General features: G+C 36.5%; 1 protein-coding gene and 1 pseudogene across 3 annotated transcripts in view; one reads left to right on the top strand and one right to left on the bottom strand.

Moving 5' to 3' along the window:
• Window positions 1–3,335: 3,335 nt before the first annotated feature.
• P4HA1 (prolyl 4-hydroxylase subunit alpha 1) overlaps window positions 3,336–27,739 on the top strand; it is an 82,755-nt gene continuing 58,351 nt past the window's right edge. Inside the window, exons 1-4 of one of the 3 annotated variants that reach the window (XM_028512131.2) lie at window positions 3,336–3,551; window positions 23,933–24,040; window positions 25,137–25,233; window positions 26,135–26,286. In XM_028512131.2, coding sequence (XP_028367932.1) covers window positions 23,965–24,040; window positions 25,137–25,233; window positions 26,135–26,286 — 325 coding nt within the window. In that variant the 5' untranslated portion in view covers window positions 3,336–3,551; window positions 23,933–23,964. Of the gene's footprint in view, window positions 3,552–18,174; window positions 18,196–23,932; window positions 24,041–25,136; window positions 25,234–26,134; window positions 26,287–27,739 lie in introns of those variants that run through there. The other 2 variants (XM_028512130.2, XM_036026807.1) reach the window with 2 other exon arrangements.
• Window positions 14,915–15,334, bottom strand: LOC114496568 (annotated as a pseudogene).

Consider the following 27,739-nt stretch of genomic DNA (forward strand, 5'->3'; position numbering starts at 1 on the left):
CATAAGACTATCAGCTGATTTCTCAAAAGAAACTTTGCAGGCTAGAAGGGACCGGCAAGAAGTTTTCAAAGTGATGAAAAGCAAGGACCTACAACCTAGATTATTCTATCCAGCAAAGCTATCATTTAGAATGGAAGGGCAGATAAAGTGCTTTCCTGACAAAGTAAAGCTAAAGGAGTTCATCATCACCAAGCCCTTATTATATGAAATGTTAAAGGGACTTATTTAAGAAAAAGGAGATAAAAATATGAACAGTAAAATGGCAACAAACTCACAGCTATCAACAACCAAACCTAAAAAACAATAAAAACAAAACAAACAACTATAACAGGAACAGAATCACAGAAATGGAGATCACATGGAGGGTTATCAGTGGGGAAGGGGAGGGAAGAATAGGGGAAAAGGTACACAGAATAAGAAGCATAAATAGTAGGTATAAAATAGACAGGGGGAAATTAAGAATAGTAAAAGAAATGGAGAAGCCAAAGAACTTATATGTACCACCCATCGGCATGAACTAAGGTGGGAGAATGCTGGTGGAAGGGGGAATGCAGGGTAGGTGGGGGGAATAAAGTGGAGAAAAAAATGGGAAACTGTAATAGCATAATCAATAAACATTATACTTAAAAACATTGCAGTTAAAAACATTTACTTTTATAAATTTTACAAAAGCATATACCATGTGAACATATTGCTAGGGCCTCTTCCAGGGCCTTGGAAAGGGCTAGTGCAAATGAATGTCCCTGAAATTTTCTTAGCTTTACAGTAAATCTGCCTCAAGATTTGGAGCTATTTTATTTATAGGGTAATTGACAATTTTCACTCAGCTCTACATAGGGCTGGTGGATAAGTTTACAACTCCATTTGAGGCAAAGATTTTCTAGCAGATCTTAGCCGGTTGTGTCAAGGGGTGGCTCACTGCTATTGGTTTACACTAGCAGTTCTCAAACTCTCTGGTCTCATGACCATTTCACACTCATAAAAAGTACTGAGAACTCCCAAAAGCTTTTATGTGAATCTTATCTATCAACATTTACTGTGTTAGGAATCAAAACAAACCTGTAAAATATTTTTTATTAATTCATTTAAAAACAATAATAAATCTGATGCATGTTCACATAAATAACATTTTTAAACCAAAAGTAACTATATTTTCCAAAGTAAAAAGAATTTAGTGAGAAAAGAGGAATTATATCACCTTTCTGTAAGTCTCTTTAATGTCTGGCCTAATTCTCAAATCTGCTTCTGTATTCAATCTGTTGTACAGAACATGTTCACTGTGGAAAACTCCATTGTACTTTCATTACAGTGAAAAAGGCAAATAAAATCTTACCATGAAATAATTTTGACCCTGGCCCCCCGACCATGTTTTCAGAACAGTTGATTTAGACATCACTATACAGTAGTCTCCCCTATCCACAGAGGATATGTTCCAAAATCTCTAGTAGATACCTATAAGTGCAGATAGTGTCAAATCCTATATATAATCAATACTATGGTTTTTTTTCAATGCATACATACTTATGATAAAGTTCAATTTATGAGTTAGGCACAGTAAGATATTGATAACAACATAATAAAATAGAATAAGTATAACAATGTACTGTAATAAAAGTTATGTTAAAATGGTCACTCACTTCAGGGAACCCCTTGCTGAGGATCAGTACTTTCTGGTGCAACACTTTGCTGTCAACTGGAACACAAAGCTTTCTGTTTATGCATTCCATCCACAAATGTAATGCCTTTTTCGTCTTAACTAAGGATTTGTCACACACTGTGGCCATAATTTTTTCAGTTTTAGGTACAACAGCAACACTAGCATGAATTTTTTTCTTTTTTTTCACAGTTTACAGATGGAACATTCATTTTTAGCAACCTTAAAATGTGATTTTTTTCTTTCCTTATTAAGTGAAGAATTTTAACCTTTTCATTTACAGCTTCTCTTTAGCATATCCGGATTGCCAGCCTCATTAATCTTGAGCTTTGGGGCCATTAAGTAAAAAAAAGGTCTTGAACACAAGCACTGTGATACTGGGACAGTGGATCTGATAACCTACAGGGCTGGCTACTAAGTGACTGATAGGTGGGGAGCATAACCATCGTGGGTAAGCTGGACAAAAGGATGATTCATGACCTGGGTAAAATGGAGCAGGCTGGCTCAAGATTTCATCACAGTACTCAGAGGTGTACAATTGAAAACTTATGAATTATTTACTAAATTGTTTACTTATGGAATTTTTCATATAATATTTTCATCCCATGATTGATGGCAAGTAACTTGAAACCACGGAAACTGCAGAAAGTGAAATCCCAGATAAGGGGAGATTACTGTATAGTTATTTTCTGGTTGCTTAGGGTTCCCAAAGTAAACTTTCTCTATTTCTGTATCTGTATAATGAACCCCACCTCCTAGATAACAGTCAAATGTTAATTATTAATCACTATGCTTTTTAGCATCCATGGAAAACTTCAGAAACAATTTTTGGCGGACAGTAAATCTTAGAGAAGGCATTCTTCCCTTTCCCTGACAAGAGAAAGATCATCTCCTTCAATGTATATGCTTCCTGATAGTAAGGCTTTCTTCTTTTACGAATACAATGACCAAGGAAAATGTTAGACTAAGACCAAAAACAACATTGGGTGTCTTTTATGTTACAACAACACAATCTAATATTTATCAAGTCCTTTCTGTATGTTATGCTTGTGCTAAGAACATTAGGTACATTATTACTTAATTCTCACAATAATCCTATGAGGTATCTACCCTGATTACTATTCTACACATGAGGAAACAGAGATAGAGAGGTTAACGCCCAGAGGTTAGCTGGGCCAGGAACAGAACCCAGAAAAAGAAGTGCAGAGTCCATTTTCTACCGATAAAGTATAAAGATGGGCGATGGAGCGAGATCTGCACGAGAGCAGAGGTGACAGAGGGAGCTTAAAAAGCAAAAGCCTCAGGACCACTCTCGGTATCCTACCACGGATATACTTTATTTTGTCCACCGGAAGCTTCCTTTCTGCTTTGTTTTCTACGCTATCATGCTCCCCTTCTCATATTTAGGATATTTCCTTGCTGGTGGCTTCATCTTTTAATCCTGGGGCTGATCCCGCCATTCAGGTGCTAAATAACGTGGTAAGAACGAGCAGGGCAAATCCGCGGTAACCACCGAGCCAACGGCGTGCTGAGCATTTTGCGCAGGCGCGTTAAGTCCCAGGCCTGGCTGCCGGCCCCACCCCCGGGCCTCAGACTCCACCCGCTAGCGGAGAGTGTGGGCGTGGGCGACGGGTGTGGGCTGGGGTGTGGGGGCGGGAGCGAGGCCGGGCGGGCGCCTGCGCAGTCGGTGACACGCTGGTGTGATAGGGCTCACGTAGAGAGGGCTGCAGTCGCCTCCTATCCAGCGTTGCCGTGGCGGCCTAGAGGTTATAAAAAGGCTTACTGGCTCCCTCTGCCGCCCAGTCGCGCCGCCAGCGGGTAGAAGAGAAGCAGTAGGTAACCCGCCCGTGTGCTGGCAACAGGGGACTGAAGAAGGCGCTCCTGCCCTACTTCTCAGGTGAGACGCTCCCCGGATCTTGGAAACTGAGGCCGAGGCCCTCAGGCAGCTGTGGTCCTTACTGTACCGCCCTGGTGGTCCTGTGCCTGTCCCTTTTGGTGGGATAGCTAGGGGGGCGAGGGTTCGCCAGTATTCCACCGCAGCCTCAGTGTCTTTTCTGGGAACTCGGCCCCTCGGCCTGCGCCGCGCGACCCCTGTTTGGCCCAGAGGCCCCTTTCTGCCCTGGTGTATGCTCTCTTACTCACCTCCTCCCTGGTGGGCGCCTCCAGCCGTTCGGGCTGCGGCAGCCTCCGTCCCCGCCCAGGGGACCAGAACTTTCGTGAATATTCCTTCCCGGGAAGGAATCACCCTGTTGATTTTTTCGAGCTCCTCTCATACCTGGTCCTCCCTGCAAAACTGATGGAATGTGCGTGCGGGACGTGGGGTTTTGGCTTCCCTGGCAGCAGATAGCTAGCATGTGGCCACGGACAGTGGATTTTAAAGCTCAGAGCTGAAGCCCTCCAGGCATTTTTCCCACTATCGAAAAGCCACGGGGGTCAATGGAGAGAAGTACGGGGCTAACTCAACTGTTGCGCACCGCGGTGCTGCTTTAGCAGCTAGACGTAGCCCCGGGCGGCGAGTTGCCGACTGGTTGAGGAAGTCGGCTGTCAGATCACCCTGTCTTCGGGGAAGCCTTCTTTTCCTTCCTTCTTTTTACACAGATTTTTTTTTTTTTAAAGCACAGGAGCTTCTCCCCTGTCCCTCTTTCTCAGCAGTTTGCTGTTTTTAAAGTCCACATTAGTAAAACGAATTCCATAGTTGTGTGAGAACCTTGAGTTGGAGTACATGAATGGCCCCCAAGTCTATGTCTTAAGGGGGAGCAGTGGTACCATAACTATGAGATTATTTTCCTAAATAATAGAGTATATTAAATACAGTTCAATTTTAAGAACTAAACATCTTATGTGTCCCGGATAGAGTGGAGATGACTCTTGGAATTTTTGGACTGTTTGCTTTTAGAACGGGATGAATAAGAACCTAGATCTATCTCCTTTTATGAATTGATCCGAAAGGCGAAGGCGGCTTGCCAATTTCAACTTAACTGTTTCTGGTTTCTCCAAGAGCTGCGGCTCCGACTTTCCCTTGGAATGCACTCGAAAGGGATGAAATAGCCACTACGTGAGAGGGGGAGGGGAAAAGACGTGGCAGGAGTGTTCTTTCATCAACTCTTTTGCTCATTTTTTTTTTTAGGTTCTGGAAAGAAACATATTTCTCTTTTAGGTTTAGACGTAGCTTATGAATGAGGCTAGTCTTTTCCTAAAATAATCAAATGAAATATTCATTCCGCATAGCGGGAACACTGGAATTTAATTTATAAAACATTTCAAAGGGATTTTTCCCATCGAGTTTCTATGGAGAAAACGGATACCTTAGGCAGAAAATATTCAAGAAGCTGAAAATGAACAGCCTTGAATATGTTTGGCCTTGATTTGAAATTTAAGTAGGTGTTTTATGATTTTTCTTTAACTTTGGTTTTTAGCTTGTGAGTATAAATTTCTTTTTGTGAGTATAATTTTAGAATCTGAAATATGAACTTCAAATTTAACTTTTTTTGTTCCGTGGGAAGCATAGGTTTTATCACTTACCTTTAAAAGTTATGTCATTTTTGGTTTTGAAACATTATGCCTTAAGTCCTGCCAGTATTTCAGATAGCTGATGGCAATGTTTCTTACAAATTTAACATAGACTAACTAGGAAAAGGACTACTTTGCCTTTTTTTAGGTGGCTGATGCTGTTTCCTTCACTCTTAAAACGAGTTTTATTTTTAAGTACAGAAAACCAGGGCTTTGGTAAGCAGGTAATTACATTGGCAATTTAGTATTTAGTGTCTTGGTAACTAAGGTAGTAAAATAGATGACAAATTGTATACAACTTTTAATTATTGCAGAAAAATTTAGACGGTGCAAAAACTATTGGAAAAAGAAAGTTTTTATCAGCTAGGTAGTCCAAGTTGTTGCAGGTGAATCTTGGCTTTTTGTTAAGGAGATGTTACCCTTTCTAAAACTGCAGAGTGGGTTGTATACTGACAAGCAGTGTCTTTCAGAAAGCAGTTGAGTTCAAATTCTTTTAATTCAGGGATGCAGTCATAAAGCTTGTGAGCCTTTATGTTTGTGGACAGAAAGCCTTATTTTACTTAGCAATTAATAATCACCTGAGATATAACTACTGCTGCTCTCAGATTTGAAAAGTGTACTCTGTGAAATACATAGTAGCAGTTCTCAACCTCATTTGAGTTCATGAAATCTATTGAGAATGTAATAGAGGGTGTGGGACCTGAGTGAAAAAATGCAAGTACATATACACATCTGAATGGAATTTTGTATTCCCTTTATAGATATTCTCCTCCCTCCTCTCAAGCATATGTAGAAACTTATAAGAACTAAACAATTAGAAGAGATGTGAAGTTAATCTTTAAGGATATCTAGGTATATTGAGGCAGTATTTCTTGAATATTTCTGAAAATTGAGCTGGGCTTTTGAGTCTGACTGGACTGAGTATATAGATGATAATAAATTTTTGCTAGAAGTTTTTTTGACAAACATTAATAGGTTGGTAGGAGAATTGTTGAATTGCTAAATTGTCTAGGCAGTCATATATCATATTTCCCCCCTTTGCCTCTCCCTGCCACTGCCCCCAACATGTAACATTTCTTTGTACTATTCTGAAAGTGGAAAATGCTTGAAGGTAAACAAATAAATCGCACAGGCCCTTGGTATTAAGCTCTGTTGCTCTTAAAGTGAAATCTCCAACCCTATAATTAAATCATAGTGCTGTGTGTGTGTGTGTTGTATGACTATGTAAGAGATAAGCCAAATGAATGTGTATGTATATTTGGGAAACTAGTTAAAGGTTTGCGTTTCTATATAATGAAAAATTTTAAATCTATTTTATTTTTATGTTTAATTCTCACCCAAGGATATGTTTATTGATTTTAGAGAAAGGGAGAGAGAGACATCGATGTGAGAGAAACATCAAATTGTTGTCTCTCTCATGTGCCCACCTTGGGACTGAACCCAAAACCTAGGTATGTGCTCCCACCAGTAATGGAACCCGTGACCTTGTGGTTTCCCAGATGATGCTCCAACCAACCGAGCCACACTGGCTGGGTGGTTTACTATTTTTAACTTAAATAGTGTTTTATCAAATTGATATACTAAGCCTCTTTCTCTTCTTGCTGGGCGTTTGAGCTGCTTCTCCATTTGTAAGTAGTGTCTGCCTATATAGTTACAGTAAACTTTAACCACTTTTATTCTAGCTGCATTTTCTTAAGGAAAAGAAACATGTCAATAGTTTTTTTTCTTTCCCCGAAAGGATTTTCTTGGGGAATTGGACTGGGTCCTAAACAGATGTTTAAATCTACTAGATTACAACTAAGGCACTTGACAATTTATGAAGTGTTCTTTTATATAGTTTGAGCTTTAGAATAATTTTGTGAGTAAGTTTTATATCATCCTCATTTTACAAATGAAGGGCTAATAGGTTGGGACTCAAAGAAGTAGTTTGCCCTAGATATAGTAAGTAGCAGAGCTATGTCTTGGACCCAGGTTGTCTGTTTTCTGATTCACACTTTATATTATTCCATCCTTGAGAATTGGTCAAACTGCCTCTGAAGTAATGGAAGGGGAAAAAAAAACAATGGCATATTAACAATGTATTAGAAAGTTTTCAACATTAGGAGTTGAAATAAGGTAGGGTTCCTGGTTAGTAGTAATTAACTTAGTCATTCTACTCAATTTTAAAAGCATTTATAATGTGCCCAGTACACATGGTGGGAAAAATCAAAAGACTGATGAGAAATGTTTCATAGGAGAAATAAGACATAAATGTTACATGGTATGTAAGCACGTTGCTAACATTGTACTTGATATTAAATCTGAATAAGTGTTGAATGGAAGCACATATCTAGATTCACATCCTCTACAACCATGAATTTATTTTCCTCCATTCTAGTATATGTGGTTTTATTATGTATATATTTTCGTCCATGTTATGTATTACTCCTTTTTATTGCTGAGTAGTATTACACTGTATGGATATACCACAGTTTATTTGTTTTTTTGGTACATTTACCAGTTGATAGACATTTGGGCTGTTTCCAGCTTTTAGCTGTTATAAATAAAGCTGCTATGAGCATTCATGTACAAATCTTTGGAGGGATATATACCTTCTTTCCTCTTGCATAAATATGTGGGAATAGAACAGCTACATCATATATGATAGGGAAATATTTTTTCCCAGTCTGTGACTTGTCTTCGTTTTTTTAACGATGTGTTTCAAAGAGCAAGAACTATTTTTATTCATGGACAGTATGTCTGTACAGAAAATTTGAAAGGTTGTTAAAAAAAGCTGTAGATCTAAGGTGAATTCAGCTAGGTTGAAGGACAATCAATATATAACAATCAATTGTATTACTTGATACTAGCAAGAACAATTGGAAATTAAAATTTAAAAGTATCATCCTAACAGTACCAAAACCCATGAAATACTTAAGTATTAACTTTTACAAAATATGTCCAAGATTTGTATACTGAAAGTTAAAAAAATGCTGATGAATGAAGCCAAAGAAGACCTACATAAGTGGAGAGGTATTTCATATTTATGGATTGGAAGACTCATTCTTGTTAAGATTTTCATTCCTCCGACACTGACCTATAGATTCAATACAATTTCAGTCCAGATCTCAGTAGGATTTCTTATAGAAGCCGATACACTAAATCCAAAATGGATGTGAAAAAAAAAATAGGAAAGGCAACACAATTTTGAAAAAGAACAAAGTTGGAAAACTCACACTACCTGATTTCAACTTATTATATAGCTGCAGTACTCAAGTCAGTGTGATATCGGAGAAAAGATAGGCATACAGATCGATGGAACAAAATACAGAATCCAGACACACAAAAATGATCAACTTGTTTTTGGCAAAGGTATAAAGGCAATTTAGTACAAAAGGATAGCATGGAATAGTTGGATATTGATATGCAAAAAAACAAAAAATCTGTCATGCTAGTGCACCTAGTTATCTCCTACTAGACACCCCCTGCCTAGGAATTTATTAAATATTTAGACAGTGTCACAAAGGCACTAATGGATATGAAATATGAAATAAAGTTTACTTTCACAATAAACTGCAAAAGGGTTCAAGGATAAGGGCTTAGGTTTAGTTCAGAATGAAGCAAGAGTGAAGAAGGGTGGTTGGTTTTAGTTTTTTTTTTTTTAATGTATTTTATTGATTTGCTATTACAGTTGTCCCATTTTCCCCCTTCACTCCCCTCCACCCTGTACACCCTCTCCCACACATATCCCCCCCTTTAGTCATGTCCATGTGTCATACTTATAAGTTCTTTAGCTTCTACATTTCCCATACTATTCTTACCCTCCCCCTATCTATTTTCAACCTACAATCTACGCTACTTATTCTCTGTACCTTTTCCCCCTCTCTCCTCTTCCCACTCCTCTGTTGCTAACCCTCCATGTGATCTCCATTTCTGTGGTTCTGTTCCTGTTCTAGTTGTTTGCTTAGTTTCTTTTGGTTTTGCTTTAGGTGTGGTTGTTAATAATTGTGACTTTGCTGTCCTTTTACTATACATGTTTTTTCTTTATCTTCTTTTCTTAGATAAGTCCCTTTAACATTTCATAAAATAAGGGCTTGGTGATGATGAACTCCTTTAACTTGACCTTATTTGAGAAGCACTTTATCTGCCCTTCCATTCTAAATGAAAGCTTTGTTGGATAGAGTAATCTGGGATACAGGTCCTTGTCTTTCATGACTTGGAATACTTCTTTCTAGCCCCTTCTTGCCTGTAAGGTCTCTTTTGAGAAATCAGCTGACAGTCTTATGGGAACTCCTTTGTAGGTGACTGTCCCCTTATCTCTTGCTGCTTCTAGGATTCTCTCCTTCATTTTTACCTTGGCTAATGTAATTATGATGTGCCTTGGTGTGTTTCTTCTTGGGTCCAACTTCTTTGGGGCTCTCTGAGCTTCCTGGACTTCCTGGAAGTCTATTTCCTTTGCCAGATTGGGGAAGTTCTCCTTTATTATTTGTTCAAATATGTGTTCAATCTGTTGCTTTTCCTCTTCCCCTTCTGGTACTCTTATAATTTGGATGTTGGAACGTTTGAAGATGTCCTGGAGGTTCCTAAGCTTCTCCTTGTTTTTTTGAATTCTTATTTCTCCATTCTTTCCTCATTGGTTTTTTTCTTCCTTCTGGTCCACTCTATTGTTTTGAGTCCCAGTTTCCTTCCCATCCTTATTGGTTCTCCATGCATCTTCCTTCATTTCTTTTATGGTAACCTGCATTTGTTCACCAAATTTGCGCCCAAAGTCAACCAATTCTGTGAGCTTCCCGATCACCAGTGTTTTGAACTGTGCATCTGATAGATTGGCTATCTCTTGGTCGCTGAAAAGGATGAGTCCTGGGGCATTGATCTGTTCTTCTGTTTGAGACATCTCTCTCTCTCTCTCTCTCTCTCTTTTTTTTTTTTTTTTTTTGGCCTGGCCACTCCTGTTACGGTGAGGGGCGGAGCCTTAGGTGTTCACTGGGGCTGGGCACCCCAGTTGCTAGATTGTGACATCGTATGTGGGGGCGGGAGGGAGAGGGAACAATGGTGGTATCTCTGTTCTCCTGGGACCTCAGTCTCTTCTCTGGGATCCTGGGTTGCGCACTTCACCCTGGTCCACAATCGCTGCCTCACTGGGTCTGCCAGCTGCTGCTTGCATACTCAGGGTCCACCCACTGTGATCTTGTGCGCCCCAGATGCCTTATGCGCCCAATTCACCCTGTTCTCTACCTGCCGCGATTTGCGCCCAGCTGCTCCTCTCTGCCCCTCCTACCGGTCTGGATGAACGGGTCTACTTCAACTTCTTGGCTGTCCGACTTACATTCCGATAAATTCTCTGTCAGTTCTGGGTGTTATTCTGCCTCTAAATTGTTGTTGTTCTAATCTTGGTTGTGCATGGAGGTACGGTGCGTGCACCTGTGCCTCCATCTTGCCGGAAGTCCTGGTTTTAGTTTTTATTGTGGCTTAAAGAAGGGACATGTGTGATAGTTCCCATGTCTGAGATATATGTGGTTTTAACTTCCCACCAACACTGAGGGAGGGAGTGACTGGATTTTCTTTCTACTTTTTTTTACATTTAAATATGGCTTTTATTAGATTGATATGAGTCATGTGTTTCACATTTTGATTTTTAAGACCATCTTAACAGTGATTTTTAGATGGATTTTCTTTCTTTAATTTTTTAAAAAAGATTTTATTTATTTTAGACAGAGGAAAGGAGGGAGAAAGAGAGGGAGAGAAACCTCAGTGTGTGGTTGCCTCTTGCGTACCCCCTACTGGGGACCTGATCTGGCCTGCAATCCAGGCATGTGCCCTTACTGGGAATTGAACCAGCAACCCTTTGTTTTGCAGACAGGTGCTTCATCCACTGAGCCATAGCAGCTAGGGCTTTAGGTGCATTTTCTTACTGCTTTACCCAGATTGCCTGAGGGAGTTGGGAGTGCTGGATGAAGAGGGCTAAGGGGGAAGATTAGGACAACTGTAATAGCATAATCAATAAAATATAATTAAAAATACAATCTTTTCCTTTATTGTATCCTCAGTGCAAAAAGTACCTCACAGTTTGTGCAAAAACTAGTTCAAAATGGTTGATAGACCTTGTGGTAAGACCTAAAGCTATAGAATATCTTGAAGAAAATATAAGACAAAATTGTCTTCACCTTGGGTCAGGCAAAGATTTCTTAAATATGACACCAAAAGCATGATCCATAAATCAATGCATTGTTAAATTCAACTTCATCAAGATTAAGAACTTCTGCTGCTGGAAACAGTGTCCTGCTGCTGGAAACAGTGTCATGAGAGTGAGAAGACAAGCCACAGACTGGGAATGAATACTTCTCTATCACATATCTGACAAGACTTGTATCCAGAATGTGGAAAGAACTTACAAAATTTAGTAAGTAAGCAACCTAGTTCAAAATTGGCAAAAGATTTAAGTAGAAAATTTCCCAAAATGTGTGGACAGCAAGTGAATATACCCAAAGATAAACATCATTAGTAATTATGGAATTGCAAATTAAAACCACAAGATATGACCGTATACCTAGTGAGAAAATTAATTAAAAAAATTAAGAAAAATGAAGGAAAATGACAATAAATGCTAATGAGAATATGGAGCAATTAGTGCTTTCTCCCATTGCTGATGGCAATGCAAATGATATGGCAACTTTAGAAAAACATTTGGCAGTTCTTTTTATAACATAAACATACTCTTACCATACAACCCAGCATTCCTACTCCTAGGTACCATACTTTAGCTGTGTATAATGTGCTCCCATGTATATTATGCACCCACATTTTTGTGTGCCTTATACATGGGATTATTATACCCATTATTATACCTATGGTATGTACTGTATTTTGCCATGTATAATGGGCTCCTGTGTATAATGTGCACCCACGTTTTTGGCCTGAACTTTCAGGAAAAAAATGTTTTAATTTTTCAATTCAATTTATTTATTTATATTTTGAAACAACCAATTGTATTCCAGGATATATTTTACATACAGACATCGTTATTGCTTTCTAGAGTTACACTTTTAATGCATAAACATAAATAAAAGAATTAAAAACATTTATATAGATATAGAATATAGTACCACCCATGTATAATGTGAATCCTTATTTTCCCTAAAAAATTTGGGCAAAAAAGTGCGCTTTATACATGGCAAAATACAGTATTTACCCAGTGAAATGAGAATGTATGTAATTTCTTTTTTTAAACAGCTATATTGAGATATAATTCACATACCATATAATTGATCTTTTAAACTGTGCAATTCAGTGGCTTTTAGTATATGCACAGAGTTGGGCAATCAAAGCAATACGAAATTTTAGAACATTTTATCACTCCAAAAAGAGCGCCCAGATTCATTAGCAGTCAGTCCTGTCCCCCTCCCCTAGACAGCCACTAATCTACTTTTTATCTCTGCAGGTTTTTTCATGAAGTAATGTTTCTGATGTTCATCCTGTTTACCACTGAATAATATTCCATTGTATGGATATATCATATTTTGTTATCCATTCATTTTGGGTTGTTTCCACCTTTTTGGCTATTATCAATAATGCTGCTGTGAACATTCATGTGCAGATGTTTGTATGAATGTGAGTTATCATTTCTTTTGGATATTTATCTAGGAGTGGAATTGTTAGGTCATGGTAACTCTACGTTTAACTCTTCTGAGGAACTGAAAAGCTTTTCCAAAGTAGTTTATACCATTTTACATTCTTACCAGCAATGTCTGAGTGGTCCAGTTTCTCCACATCCTTGTCAATGATGTTTTTTTCACAGTAGCTATCCTAGGAGCTGTGAAGTATTCTCATTGTGGTATTGCTTTACATTTCCATGATGACTAATGATGCTGAGTATTTTTTCAAGTATTTATTGGCCATTTGGAGAAGTGCCTCTTCAAATTCTTTTCTCATTTAAAAAATAGGTTATTAATTTATTATTCTTATTGTTGAGTTCTAAGAGTTCTGTATATATTCCACGTCCTAAACTTTTATTAGAACTACGATTTGCACATTGTATTTCACATTCTGTGTGTTGTCTTTTCACTTTCTTGAAGGACAAAAGTTTTAAGTTTTGATAAAATATATCCAGTTTATCCAGTTTTTTCTTTGGCTTCTTATATTTTAGGTGTCATATCTAAGAAACTTGCCTGGGTATTATTTCTAATTGCCTAACCAAGCTTGTGAAGATTTACACCTATTTTTTCTAAGAAGTTTATAGTTTAAACTTCAAAATAGTCTTTGATGCATTCTGAGTTAAACATTTCAGGATCAATTTAAGTTAAGCTTCATCTCAGGTAATTAATGTATTTGTTATTATGAATTAGATAATTTTTATTGTTTACTGTGATTGGTTATTGTTTGTATAAACATTATTTTCTAAAGGGAATGCCATTTTTTCAAATTATTTTTTAAGTAATATAACAAAAAATTCAGTCTTTAATGATGTTTTATTGAAAACTCTTTTTGAATAGTTTTCCTTCATCTCATATTCCTTTACTAAAGCTTAAAAAAGTCTAAAATGTATACTGTACAAAATTTTACTTTCCCCCTGTGTCCTTAGGGTGGTGAAGACATTAAAGTTCTCTTATCAGGAGTTCCAGTGTGAATCAAAACAGATGAAATTTGTTTTGGAGCAGAAGGGGGTTTATGGTGGTGTTATGCCAGCTAGTAGAGCTGTGGAGTCGATCATGTAGATTTTGCTAACTCTGTGTATGATTCGAATTTGTCTCTTCATTTTAGTGCTACTTTGACCTTGTTATTTAGCTAATTTATTTATTTATAGAGATACTCTATTAACAATATGTTTATTAAAGAAAAGGCAGAAGTTGAAGGAAGAGAATTGATTGTGAACCCACTTCTCAGACATTTTAAATATTTTTGGGGTTTTTAATTACTGTATAGTTTTAAAGTTTTTATGTGTGTATCTAAATATGTTCTTTAAATTTAAATTAGGCTTAAAAACTTCTCATATGTATATTTAGCACTCTCTAAATTAGAAAACAAACTTAGTTTTAAAAGTTTAAGTCTCTAAAGGATTGCTGCTTTTTATATTACTGCTTTTTAAATACTCCAGCCAGTGTTTTGATATTCATGTTATGAAATACAGTTTCTTTAAAAATTTATTTATTTATTTATTTTTAGAGAGAGGGGAAGGGAGGGAGAAAGAGAGGAAGAAACATTGATGTGTGAGATAAATATCAATTAGCTGCGTCTCGAGTGCCCTCAACCGCGGGACCTGGCCCACAACCCAGGCTTGTACTCTGACTGGGAATCGAACTGCCCACCTTCAGTTCGCAGGCTGGTGCTCAATCCACTGAGCCACACAAGCCAGGGATATATATACACAGTTTCATTAATATAACCAGTAATCTTACAACCAAGAGAAGATACTGCAAATTCTTTCTTAAAATGAGAAGTATATGTGTTAATATTTGGAAACACCAGCATTTATAAGCAACAAGGAAAACGTACACTTTAACATTTATGTCTTTTCCTTCTTCCCTTCCACTGCCTCTGTCCACTCTCTTTTCCTCCCACTCAAATTCCTAAACTATAAAGAATCTGCATCTGTCTGCTAATAGACTTGACTACTTATGTCTTCTTACTGTCTTAGCTCAGGTTTGAAGTCGTATGTGCTTCCCACCATTCTCCAAGTCTTTTCTTTCCCCACATGCCTTCAGACACCCATGGCAACAAATCCAGCTATTCTTGAGTTCTTGCCCCACATCCAAAAGTAACATTTTTTTTTTCTTTAAGTGAACATATCCTCATGATTTTATTGTCACATAATAAAACGAAAAATGAAGCTTAGAACTGTATCACTTGGCTATTTCTCTTATCTCCTCCCAGTTCAAAATGCTTGCATCTCTTAATAGCCAGCATTCTCTTAGATCTGCAGTTGGGCTCAACACATTCAAGCCTCAGCACAATCTTCTTTGTAGTTTTAGCCTTTTTTCAGAAAATCGGCTTAGTCTGCCCACCATAGCCACTCTGCTTCCTGTCATAACACCGCTTTCCCTGTGCATACAGAGAATCCTTGCCCTTCTTGTACTGTGTTACTTTGTGGGGTTGATGCTTGCCACACTTCTTACAGAATGTCCGGCGGGTTTTAGGGACTTTCACCATGTTTGTGAGAGCGCTAACAGCACGGAAAGCCGAAAGTAACATTTTTTAAGTGTCTTCTATGTGCCAGGTATCACCCTAGGCACTTTCATCTAAGTTACTATTTTTTTTTTCATTACGTATGGGCGGTCACATTTTGACCTCATATTTTGATACCTTATCTTTTCTCTTACTATGTTTCCTGTTAGAGGGACCACCAAATAAAGGTGGATATTCTTGATGAATCTTACTAATTTGGGGACTCTTGATCAAGTAATTTTTATGTATTCTCTGTCCTGGGAACTATAATCCTGACATTTTTTCCTACATCAGGACATGCATGCATTTCTAACTAAAGTATTTGAAATAGTTGAGAGGTATATTGTACAATTTAAAACTCAGTGAAGAATGGCACCATTTTAATAATAAATCATAAGATTTATTTATTTCTTAAACCTTCCCTATCAGCCTACATTAATTTGTAAAATGTTTCTGGTTTAGGGAAACTTGAATTTCTTAGTTGAAACAAAAATTTGAAACACTGAGTTTATTTATTATTTATTTTGCCTCTATGAATATTAACTATAGGGTTGATGAAAGAAACTGTATTACTTAGGACTCTGTGTTAAACAGAAACCCAGCTCATACTAGCACATAGTGGAATTTACTTAAATATTGTGGAGATAGGAAGTTGTCTTAACAACTGAGATCAAGGGTATGATTAGACTTCAAGAATAACTGGAACATCAAAATGTTTTCTTTAGTCTCTCATCTCTCTTTCTCTTTGCATATCTGTTTCATTTTTAATCTTTTCAGATATGCTTCATTCATTTCTTGTCCTATATGTCAAAACCTGGTTTGCAATTTCTCCCGAGCTTTATTTATGTAGATCATGCATTCAGAGAGTTCCACTTCTTTCTGAGTTTCATTTTCAGAATTTCCAGTGGAGAACTTTGACTAGTTGTTTGGTTAGGGAGAAGCGTCATGCGATATAAAATGCGTGTTGGAACTGTGGGGATGAATTAAAGGTAGAATGGGGAAGTAAAGGTAGAAGGGAGCAGTTTCCAGAAGGAAGGGCGTAGGGGTATTGGAGGTGGCATATGGGTGAAAACAAGTATTTTTGAAATTATCTTCATTTTTTTCTGACAGGGAATGTTTTGAACTTTGGAAGAACCTTCAAAATGCAGCCTGTGTAGCACTTTCAGTTAAGGATAGTATCTTGATTTAGAGCTTCTTTACAGTTAAATTTTAAATGCTGTTCAGTTGGAATTATGCCCATAACTGGGTTCACTGCTATAGTACAGAAAGCTGTGGGGAAGAGGCTACCATGATTTCTGAGGTTTTTAAAAAATATTTTATTTATTTATTTTTAGAGAGAGGGGAAGGGAGGGAGAAAGGGAGAGAAACATCAATGTGTGGTTGCCTCCCATGTGCCCCCTACTGGGGACCTGGCCTGCAACCCAGGCACGTGCCCTGATTGGGAATCAAACCAGTGATCCTTAACCTCACAGGCCAGCACTCAGTCCACTGAGCCACACCAGCCAGGGCTGATTTTTGAATTTTTATAGAAAAGTTGGTCATGCCATTAAAGCATATGTCCATCAGATTGTAAATACTAAAGATGTAGTACTCTTTGGGAGCAGAAATATGACTGGAATTCATGAAATTAAGTTAAAGCAAATGAATATTTGTAGAGGGATTATAGGGAAGAGCAGAAATATGACTAATTCTATTAGTAATCACTCTTAGTTGTCTTGGAAAATCCATCCTGTTTATATGGAAGAGACATGCCAAGTCTTTGATACATACCACATTGCAGTGGCCTGAATTAGGAGTCTGAATTTTTCATTGACCATAAAAACTGTCAAAAAGATTAAAATCCTAACACAGATGTCAGAAGACCAACAGTTGAATATGGGATATCTATGAGGAAAAATAAACTTAAAGCTGGAGCTCTCTAAAAGCAGGTTTGGAACAGTTGTGGGAGGTATGCAGCAAAACTGTTAGAAGGAGCTCTGTGGAAAATTTTTAGTGTCAGAGAAAGTTTAGATTAGAATATCAAGCATTCTTTTGTCTGCCCTACTAATTTTTGAGTTTGGGAAAGACAAACTTTTAGAAATGTAATTTTTTTTCTTGGAAGAAAAATGTTAGACTCAAAGGCTAATAGAATTATGTGTTAGGTAATTCATTGAATAACTTGTGCGTAAAATTCAGTGAATTCTGACAAATCAAAATTGTAAATATTTACAGTGTAGTAGAACTGTTTTAAAATCTGTTCCCAGGTTTTATTGACCTGTGAGTGTATGGGGACTGGACTTTCCTGGAGGAAAGACTGTAGGAAAATTTTGGATCAATAATACACTTTGCAGTTTATTTTTATCCAGGCCTACCTGAGAATAAATTTCCCAGGAAAGTTTTTTCCATACCATTTTTTTTCCATTTTTTTCTTACAGTGTTAAAACATAAGATTGATGTATATCAAATATTGTAGGGAATAGACATTTATGTTATAAAAAATAGTTAATAAACACTCATGAACTTAACTGTCCAGCCAAGAACCAAATATTATCAGGAATTTATCCATACTGTTTCAGCACTACATTTTATTCCAATATAAATTTATTTTTGTATCTTTGACTCTTTTGGCTTTCTTTTCCTTCCTTCCTCCCTCCCTCCCTCTTCTTTTGCCAAGTCTTCTCAGGGAGCTGAGATTTATTTTTTAAAGGAGATTTCATTTTCTTAAACCCATTTCAGTTCTATTTCAAGCATGTTTGAGGATTCAGAACAGGAGACATTTTATGTCTTACTAGGTTTTGATAAAGCCCTAATTTTTTTTTTTTGGATATTAGAGTCATAGCTGCTTGTAAATATGATTTGCTTTGCAAGCTGCTAACTGAATGAAGGTGGAAATAAATGGAAGTGACACTTCATCAGTAAGGAAATCGTTATGTTTTAAAAACCAGTGATTGATAAAGATATATTTAACTATGTCATGTCATATACATCACTTAAGATTTCTGAAAGAATGTGGTTGAAACATAGTATTAAGACAGATTCAAGGAGCCATTCCTTAGAGTAATTAGAAATTCGATATTTTTTCAAAAAATAAGTTGAAGTAAAATCTATTTTAAGGTCAGAGAGCACCTTTTGTGTGATTTGAAGGCATGTTTGCACCCAGTGTTTCTCAAAGTTTGATCCTAGGCCAGCAGCATCGGCATTACCTCAGAAGTTGAGTAAATTATCTAGACACCTCAGACCTTTAGGTGATTCCAGTATAGTTATAGTGCGAGAACCACTGCTATCCAGGGCTGTCTTTATTTTCATTAACTAGCTTAGGTTGGCTTGGCAGTTTGAAGTAATGCTGCATGGGTCTGAAATTCCTATTTTAAGTGACTGAAATCCTGTTGGGGGGAGCTGTGTGGAGGGAGGAGGAGGAGGAACAGCCTTGGGCCCTCCTCAGCTTTACAAAGTGTTTTGGGTGAGTGCTAATTACAGAACCAAATGGGAACAACCCCTGCCCCCCAACTGTTCTAAGTCCAGGATTTCTAAGGTTCAAGCCAACCTGGCCAATGCAAGAGGGGCTCTTGTGACTCAGAGAAGACCGTAATTGATGCTTGGACAAAAAAAGTGGGGATTTATAGGCTTCCTTAGCTGGGTTGGAAGATTATTGGGGTAGCTCACAGATTCAAAGCAATAATGGGAAAACTCAGGAGTGAGGAGTTTGGAACTGTTTGTCTCTGCAGGACTGTTTCCTGTTTGTAGATTGGGTTCCTATGTATCCTTGACAAGTGGGAGCGATGGCCACAGGCAGCTCCAGATTCACATCCTCTGAGCTTAGCAACTGCACTTAAGAGCTGCTTTTTATCATTTTACAAGTCCTCCCCGCCCCCCGGTCCCGCCCTAGCAGCTATGTTCATGGAAATGAAGGTGAGTGACTGGCTTAGCCTGTGTGATGTGTCTATCTCAGGGAGAAACGAAAACAGAAATGTGTGCTATTCCGACAATGTATGTGGATGTCCTATATCACTACTAGGTATAACTGTCTTTGAGCATGGAGAGAAATCTGGAGGCTTATAGAGTTAGAAAATGGGACATGTTCAAACATGTATAGTTAGCTACTTTTTTGTGTTACAGAGTAGTTAACCATTGCATTAAAGGCTTAGGTTGCCATAATATGGGAGTTGATGTTTTAGGTTTATTATTTTGTGTACAGTTAATGTTAATGTAAAGTGAATATGCTGCCCTGCCCGTAGTGGCTCATTTGGGTGTTATTCTGCAAAGTGAAAGGTTGTTCGATTCCCAGCAGGGCACATGCCTGGGTTGCAGGCCAGGTCCCCAGTATGGGATGCATGAGAAGCAACCACACATTGATGTTTCTCTCCCTCTCTTTCTCCCTCCCTTCCCCTCTTTCTAAATAAATAAATAAATAAACAAACAAATAAATAAAATCTTTTAAAAAAGTTAATATATCCTAGAATGCTCGAAAATACAGAGAAATAGAAAAAATCACTTAGTGTTCTGCTGTCCAAAGACAACTACATTTTGGTAAATTTTCTCTGCATGTTTTCTTCATAGTTGTGATATTATGTTAATTAAATTTTTAAAATAAGTATTTATTTATAACTTTCTGTCAGAGTAGTAGAAACTTTATCTCATTCAATCAGATTCTACCAGGGTTGTATGATGTTAATTTATTTTTTTTAAACTTTCTAAAATTTTTCTTACTAAATTATTGGGGTGACATTGGTTAATAGGATCATATGGGTTTCAAGTGTACAATTCTATAATACAATACAATATCTGTATATTGCACTGTGTGCCCACCACCCAAAGCCAAACCAGGTCTATTACCATATATTAGACCCCCACGCCCCCATTCCCTCTGGTAACCACCGCACTGCTGTCTGTGTCCATGAGTGTCAGTTTTATATTCCACATATGAGTGAAATCATATGGTTTTTCTGATTGACTTGTTTCACTTAGCTTAATATTCTCAAGGTACATCCATGTTGCCACAAATGGCAGTATTTTGTCCTTTCTTATGGCTGAGTAGTATTTCATTGTGTGTATGTACCACGTCTTCTTAATTCCAGTCCTTTTTCGAAGGACACTTTGGTTGTCTCCATGTTTTGGCCACTGTGAATAATGTTGCAGTGAACATAGGAATGCATATCTCTTTGTGAATACATGTTTTTGAGTTTTGGGGGTAGCTACCCAGGAGAGGGATTGCTGGGTCACATGGTCATGCTATTCTTAATTTTTTGAGGAACTTCCAGACTTTTTGGCAGTGGCTGTACCAGTCTACATTCCCACAGCAGTGAATGAGGGCTCCCTTTTCTCCACAGTCTCTCCATCACTTGTTATTACTGGTCCTGTTGGCAATAGCCATTTTTAACAGGTGTGAGGTGAATTTCATTGTAGTTTTGATTTTCATTTTCGTTTCCCCAATAGCTAGTGAAGTTGAACATCTTTTCATCTATCTGTTGGCCATTTGTAGTCTTCTTGGGTTTAGAGCAGTTTTAGGTTCACAGCAAAACTGAGAGGACGGTACAGATTTCCCATGTATTCCCTGCCCCGGCACATGCATAACCTCAACATCCTCTGTCAGGTGGTACATCTGTTATAATTGATGAATCTACATTGAGACATCATAATTGCCCAAAGCTCATAGTTTACATTACCTGTTCACTCTAGGTGTTGTGTATTCTTTGGGTTTGAACAAATGCATAATGACGTGTATTTATCATTTTATCACACGTAGCATTTTCACTGCCCTAAAAATCCTCCCTGCTTCATCTGTTCACTGCCGACATGTACTGATCTTTTTACTTCATAGTTTTGCATTTCCCAGAATGTTATGTGCTTGGAATCATACAGTATATAGCCTTTTCAGATTGGCTTCTTTCACCAAGTAATATGCATTTAGGGTTTCTGCATGTGTTTTCTACCTTAATAGCTCATTTCTTTTTAGCAATGAATAATATTCCATTGTCTGGATGTATCACAGTTTATCCATTCACCTGCTGAAGGACATCTTAGTTGCTTCCAAGTTTTGACCATTATGAATTACGGTGCTGTAAACATCTGTGTGCTGGTTTTTATGTAGACATGTGTTTTCAGCTCCTTTGCGTAAATACCAAGGATCATGATTGCTGGATTGTATGGTAAAAGTATGTTAAATTTTAAGAAACTGCCAAATTGTCTTCCAAAGTGGTGTACCATTTTGCATCCCCACAAGTAATGAATGAGAATTGATGTTAATTTTGAAATCTTCTCTCTTTTTTGTTTAAATTCACAAGTTAAAGGATATGTTCATTTTAAATTTCTTGACATAGCACCATCATTAAATATTTTTAATTGTTAATTTGTTAAATTTGTTTAATTGTTTATTTACTGGGCAGAAAGTATCTTATTTCAGTTTTTTGTGTCCTTCATTACTGAGTTGTTTTTTGTTTAGTTATCTATAGTTCCTCTTTTGTGACTTTCTACATTCTTAATCCACTTACCTATTAACATCTTACTGATTTGTGTGAGTACCTTAAATGAACTCTATTTTCTTTAGTTTCCCAGTTAGTAGTATAGTTTTTTTAAGCATATAAACCTAAATTATTTTGTGTATTTAAATCCCATCTGGCTTTCATTAAGTTGTTTTTATCATTTTTAAGTTTAGAAATTCTCTCCTTTGAGAGATCCAACAACTTTTTTGCTGTTATTTTATATTTGTTGATTATAACTCTTTAGTCTATCTAGAATTTATTTTGCAGCATGATAAGGTAAAGGTACATTTATTTTTCATATCGTTAATACTTTGAATTTTTATATAAGTGCTATCATTCTTAAAATGCAGTTTTTAAGCTTTTTTTAGTAATTTCTGTAGGCTAATGATTCTTGATTCATTATGAGGTTTAAGGATGAAGAAAGATGACAAGGAAACTTTAGTGACAGAATATATTGTAACAATGAAAAAATAACTTCTTACTTGACAAATCTAAACTTTCTCATAAGAGTTAAACATTAGACAGCATTTCTGATTAGCCTGCTGTTAGTACAGCAAAAGCATTTGTATTTTCTGGAAATAACATTTGTTCATGAAGGAAATTATGACATAGACCCGTTTAAAGTGAGAAGATTCTAGACGTTTCATGCAGTCCAGGATTTTGCATGAGCCTTGTGCTTTGGCAGGAGCCCAGGAGAGGAAGTGTCTGCATCTGCTACATTCTAGAAGCCTTCCCAAAGAGTTACTGTAGAGCAGCCAAGAGAGCAGTGTACTTTACTACTGTGTGGTTCTGGAAGTATCTGGAAGTTTGCAGCAAACTTGAGAAGGAGACTTCAAAGTACTTCCAGAATGTCAGTTTCTATGGTGATCAGATTCAAGTTAAGAAAGTGGGGTAATGTTTTGTTTTGGTTTGGTTTTGCAGTAGGGAGCTTTCCAATGTAAATTTTAACCCGCTGGTTTGGGTGAAGTCACTTGAGAAGAAACAGACAGAGGTGCCTGCAAAAAGAGGAATAGGGTGACAAGTCAGACAAAGGACCTGTGCAGAATAATCAGTAGCCTGTTACTGGGCAAATGATACGTTAATGGTAACTTATTCCCCTGTAAGGTATTAAGAATGACTTGAAGTCTGTGTATGTGATGGAGAAGGAACAAGTGGAGAATCAGGGCAATAGGGCATTTACGGAAAGCAGGGTAAAATCTTTCTGCTGCTTAATTGGTATCTGCATCCACCATGAAGAATACATTCTAGAAAGACAATGCTACCAGGCACAAAGAAAAAAGACTGAAGAAGTACTTTGCTGCCAAATTAAAAAAAAAAAAAAAAAAGCCACAGCTAAGTACTAGGCTGGGGATTTTTTACATAGAACACAGTAGATAAGATAAACTCGACACTGAGTCTTTTGAGAGAAATTACTAGCTTAAATCAACAGGGCTGTTTTTCCTTTCTTGGGTTCTGTACAACTTTTAAAAAATACCAGCTTCATTGAGGTGTAATGCATATACCATACAAATCACCCATTTAACGTCCATGATTCAGAAGGTTTTAGTACTGTCATTGTTTTTCCACCATCAGTCACCAGTCAGTTTTAGACATTTTCATCACACCCAAACCCCAAATAAGTTAATTGAACTTATTTTAAAATTTAAAACTATATAGGGAAAAGATGAAGCAAGTTGGAAATTAAAGGATTAATTCGAAAGCTCTGAAAACTTTGTTCTCTTTAGAATGTATTGTAACGTTTTAGAGTGTATTTTGGTAATATTTAAATTAGGTTACTTTAATAGAACAGTATATTTTTATGGGAAATTGATGGTTTAGCTCTGGATCACAGAGAAGTTATTTTTCAGGCTATCTGAAAGCAGTACTACTATCCAATTACTCTAGTTGTAGTAGTCAGTGATTAAGGAGAAAATAAACTCAGGTTGAATTGTTAAGCATAAATTATCAAGTGATAACAAACTTTTTTTTAACCTGAAATATCAAGTTAGTACTATAATTATATGAAAAATAAAATAGTGGCTCTTATTAAGTAATCAATCTATAAGAATTAGCAGCAGTTCTACAGGCAACCTTGGGGTCTGACTTACATTTTTGTTTGTAAGAAAAATAAGTTGGAAACTTTTTCTACTCTGCCTTTTAAAAATTTTTTGTAACGACCATATTTTTCTTGTAGGTGTGTGAACCTGTAAAATAAAGACTTTCAAAATGATCCGGTGTATTTTAATAGTAGGGATTCTACTTCGCCAGTCTTTGTCCCATCCAGGCTTTTTTACTTCAATTGGTAAGTCCTAAGTCTTCTTTGGTTTTATTGTTTTTGCATTTAAAATTTTTTATTTTTTTGCGTTTTAAGTTAGTAAAAAGAAATACACTGTATTCTAAAAGACATTCTCATTTTAAAATTCAGCTTGTTTTTCTTAAATATTTTTTCTGATTACAAAGGTAAAACATTTACAGATTAGAAACTTATGAAAATTTAGGAAAGCATACAAAAGAAAATTCTCTATTAATGGTTCCGCCCAGCAAATAATTTAATGCATATACTTAGTCTTTCTTAATATTTAGATATACACATTATTTCATAGCCTGCTTTTCCATTTAAGAATCTATTGTGAACCCAACTTATTTTTTCCTACATTATAATTTTAAGAAATCTATAAAGTATTATCAAAATGGCATATTGTTTAAAGGGGAAACAAATCAGAAGTACGTAGAATGTAAGACACTCACATGTCCTCTTACCCCCAGAAATATTCCTCATGGTTGGTGAGTATCCTTTTATGTTTTCCTGTATGCATACTTCATTGGTCTTAAATAGGATGTTTTTCCTTCATCTTGTTGACCAGCTTTACCCTTGTGTGAGTATAGAGCTAATTAAAACACAAGTATTGTATTTATGACACCTAATTTCAGGATATAAAATGATGAGTTCTCTCATTCCCATTATAAATAAATATGGATTATTGGATTTTCAGCTGTGAATAATGCTTTTTGTTAGTATAGTTTTACTTATGGAATAAAAAGTTATTTCTAATTAGCCTAAAAAATTAAATAATGGTGCGGGGGGAGTTGGGGTCAAGAAGAAATATTGATCTTTGGAAAGTAGTGTTGTTATATTTTTAGATGAGAAGACAATTTACTAATACAGTCCATCCTTGCAAGTTAAGGAGCTTGAAAATTAGAATTGGAACACATCAGTAGAAAAATTTTTGGCTTTGTTTTTATTTATCCGATTAAAAAAAAAGGAAGAAAAATATGCATTCTCCTGCCAGTTAGATTGTTTCATAGCAAGAAGCATTCTTGATTATTCTTAAATTAGTCTAAAATACTTGTGTTGATGAATATGGGTATTTGATAATCTTTCTTTCTCCTTCTTTAAGGTCAGATGACTGATTTGATTTATACAGAGAAGGACCTTGTGACTTCCCTGAAAGACTATATTAAGGCAGAAGAAGACAAATTAGAACAAATAAAAAAGTAAGAAAAAGTGTTTATTTATTATGACTGTGACTCTACCTGTTTTATTTCTAGAGCTAAAACATTGAGTGGAAATGAAAGCCATCTCTCAGTCTTAAAAAGCCCACTGAAATGGCTAAAATAGGAGCAAAGAAAACAAGAGTTAGGCCTGGGCCAAGAGTTCACATGGAAGAACATGGGTTGAGATAAGAATATAAATGGATATGGTTGTTTGACTGAAAAATTTTTAAAATGGTTGTTAATATCTTCTGTCCTCTAACCTCCTTAATCAAAAACACTTACTGGAGCAATTTCCCAAATCTATTTATCTTTCACTGCTATGATTCCATTCTAGAGATTACAGTGATAAGTATTGTTAGTATTATTTAATTGATGTTTTTCTTCAAAGGATAATTTGTTTTTAATTGACTTGGGTTCATAGTTAATCCTGACCTGAGAATTTGTATCTTTTGTTTAATAAGTAGCTAAGTACTCTTTTTTTTTGTTGCTATGAATGTAAAATTTTGGTGTAAGTATGATTTAAATGGACATATAACTGAATTCAGATTGGGCTAATTTGTACTTTGCAATAATCAGTCATTTGGCTTTAAGGACCTGTGCGGAAATGAATATTTAGACCATTACTAGAGGGATCCAATTACAACTTTTACTAAGATAGGTTTCATTTACTGTAACCATTTGAGAGGAAAAAAGCTAAAAAAAAGGTCTTGTAGTTATATTTATATTCTGCCATGCTAGATTTTATCCTTAGGAGCATTTTGCTTTTTAAAAAACCTTCATAATTTTACTTTTAAAAAGAATTTTTAGATATTGTTTTAACCCGAAAATCTCTAATACAGACTTTATTTTTTTAGTGCATTACTAAATTGTGTTTTCCTGATTATATGTCTTACATGTATAGATGGGCAGAGAAGTTAGATCGGCTAACTAGCACAGCGACAAAAGATCCAGAAGGATTTGTTGGGCACCCTGTAAATGCCTTCAAGTTAGTGAAACGTCTGAACACTGAATGGAGTGAGTTGGAGAATCTAGTCCTTAAGGATATGTCAGATGGTAAGTCAGGTGGTAAGAAAATGAGCCCCCCAAAGTAAGGCAATATTGCTACCACCTGTAGAAATGCCAAAAGTAGGGATATTTCAGTTCCCAGAACATCAAGTATTAACTGTTACAACTGAATTATTTCTGGGGTGTATTTATTTATTTATTTATTTAATTTATTTATATTTTTAGAGAGAGGAGAAGGGAGGGAGAGAAACATCAACGTGTGGTTGCCTCTTGCATGCCCCCAGCTGAGGACCTGGCTCACAACCCAGGCATGTGCCGTGACTGGGAATTGAACCAGCAACCCTTTGGTTTGCAGGCCTGTGCTCAGTCCACTGAACCACACCAGCCAGGGCTAGATAGTATTTTTGCAACTTAGGATTGTTTTACTTAATAGACAATAAATTTAAAAACTGAGGCTGCAAACAGTAATAAGTAATGTCTGTATTTGGAACAGTAAATTGTGATTGGAGTATTTTTTCTTTTTTTTTTTTTTGATAACATTTTTTAAAATTTTAATTGTTGTTGAAGGACAGTTTTCTGTCTTTTACTCCCATCCCAGCCCACCATAATTGGAGTATTAAGGTGTTTAAGGTATTTTATCAACAGACCCAGAAAACGAAATCTGAAGCTTAAGGAAGCAAAGGGATTGGGGTTAGTATGTAGTACAGGCTCAAATATCTGTTGAATGACTGAAGGTGGCAAAAACATTTTTTTAGATTTATTTTTTATTGTATTTTTCCATTATCATTTATCCCCCTTACACCCTCGCCCCATTGCCTCCACACTGTTGTCCATGTCTGTGAGTCGTTTTGACTCTTCCACTCTCCAACACCCCACCCCAGGGCTGCCAGGCTGCTCTCTATCCACGAGTCTGTCTCTGTTTTTCTTGTTAGTTCAATTTGTTTATTAGATTCCACATATGAGTGAAATCATATGGTATTTAAAAAATTTTTAAAGAAGGGGAGAGAATTGAGCTAGCTATATAGATGAAATAGTTATGTAAACTAAACTATTTTGCATAGGATAGGAAACTTTGAAAAGAAAAGTTAAGGCAAGCACTATGAATACTTCCTCACAATGAGAGGAAAATACCTGTGATATTTGCTGTCATATATAACACCATGACAACATTTTAAAGGTCGTGTGTGTGTATATACATATGTATTCACTCATTCATTTATTTAAAATTCTCAAATAATGATCTGTATGATCTGAGTTCTTTTATAAGGTAAACCTTGAGACTTTGACATTTTAATTGTGGTAGTCATTCATAAAGCTACTATATATATATTTTTTCTCTTTATTAAGGAGGATTTAAGCAACTTCTTAAAATTTGTTTTGGGACTAAAAGTCAGTATAGTCATCTGTAAAATTTATAAAACTTGTTTGTAAAATTCCATGTGGATATCGTGACTGAGAGTTGGTTTTACAACTAAAAAAAATGCTTTATATGAAAGCCCTT

Source organism: Phyllostomus discolor, chromosome 5 (genome assembly GCF_004126475.2).
Source record: "Phyllostomus discolor isolate MPI-MPIP mPhyDis1 chromosome 5, mPhyDis1.pri.v3, whole genome shotgun sequence".
Taxonomy (NCBI): Eukaryota; Metazoa; Chordata; class Mammalia; order Chiroptera; family Phyllostomidae; genus Phyllostomus; species Phyllostomus discolor.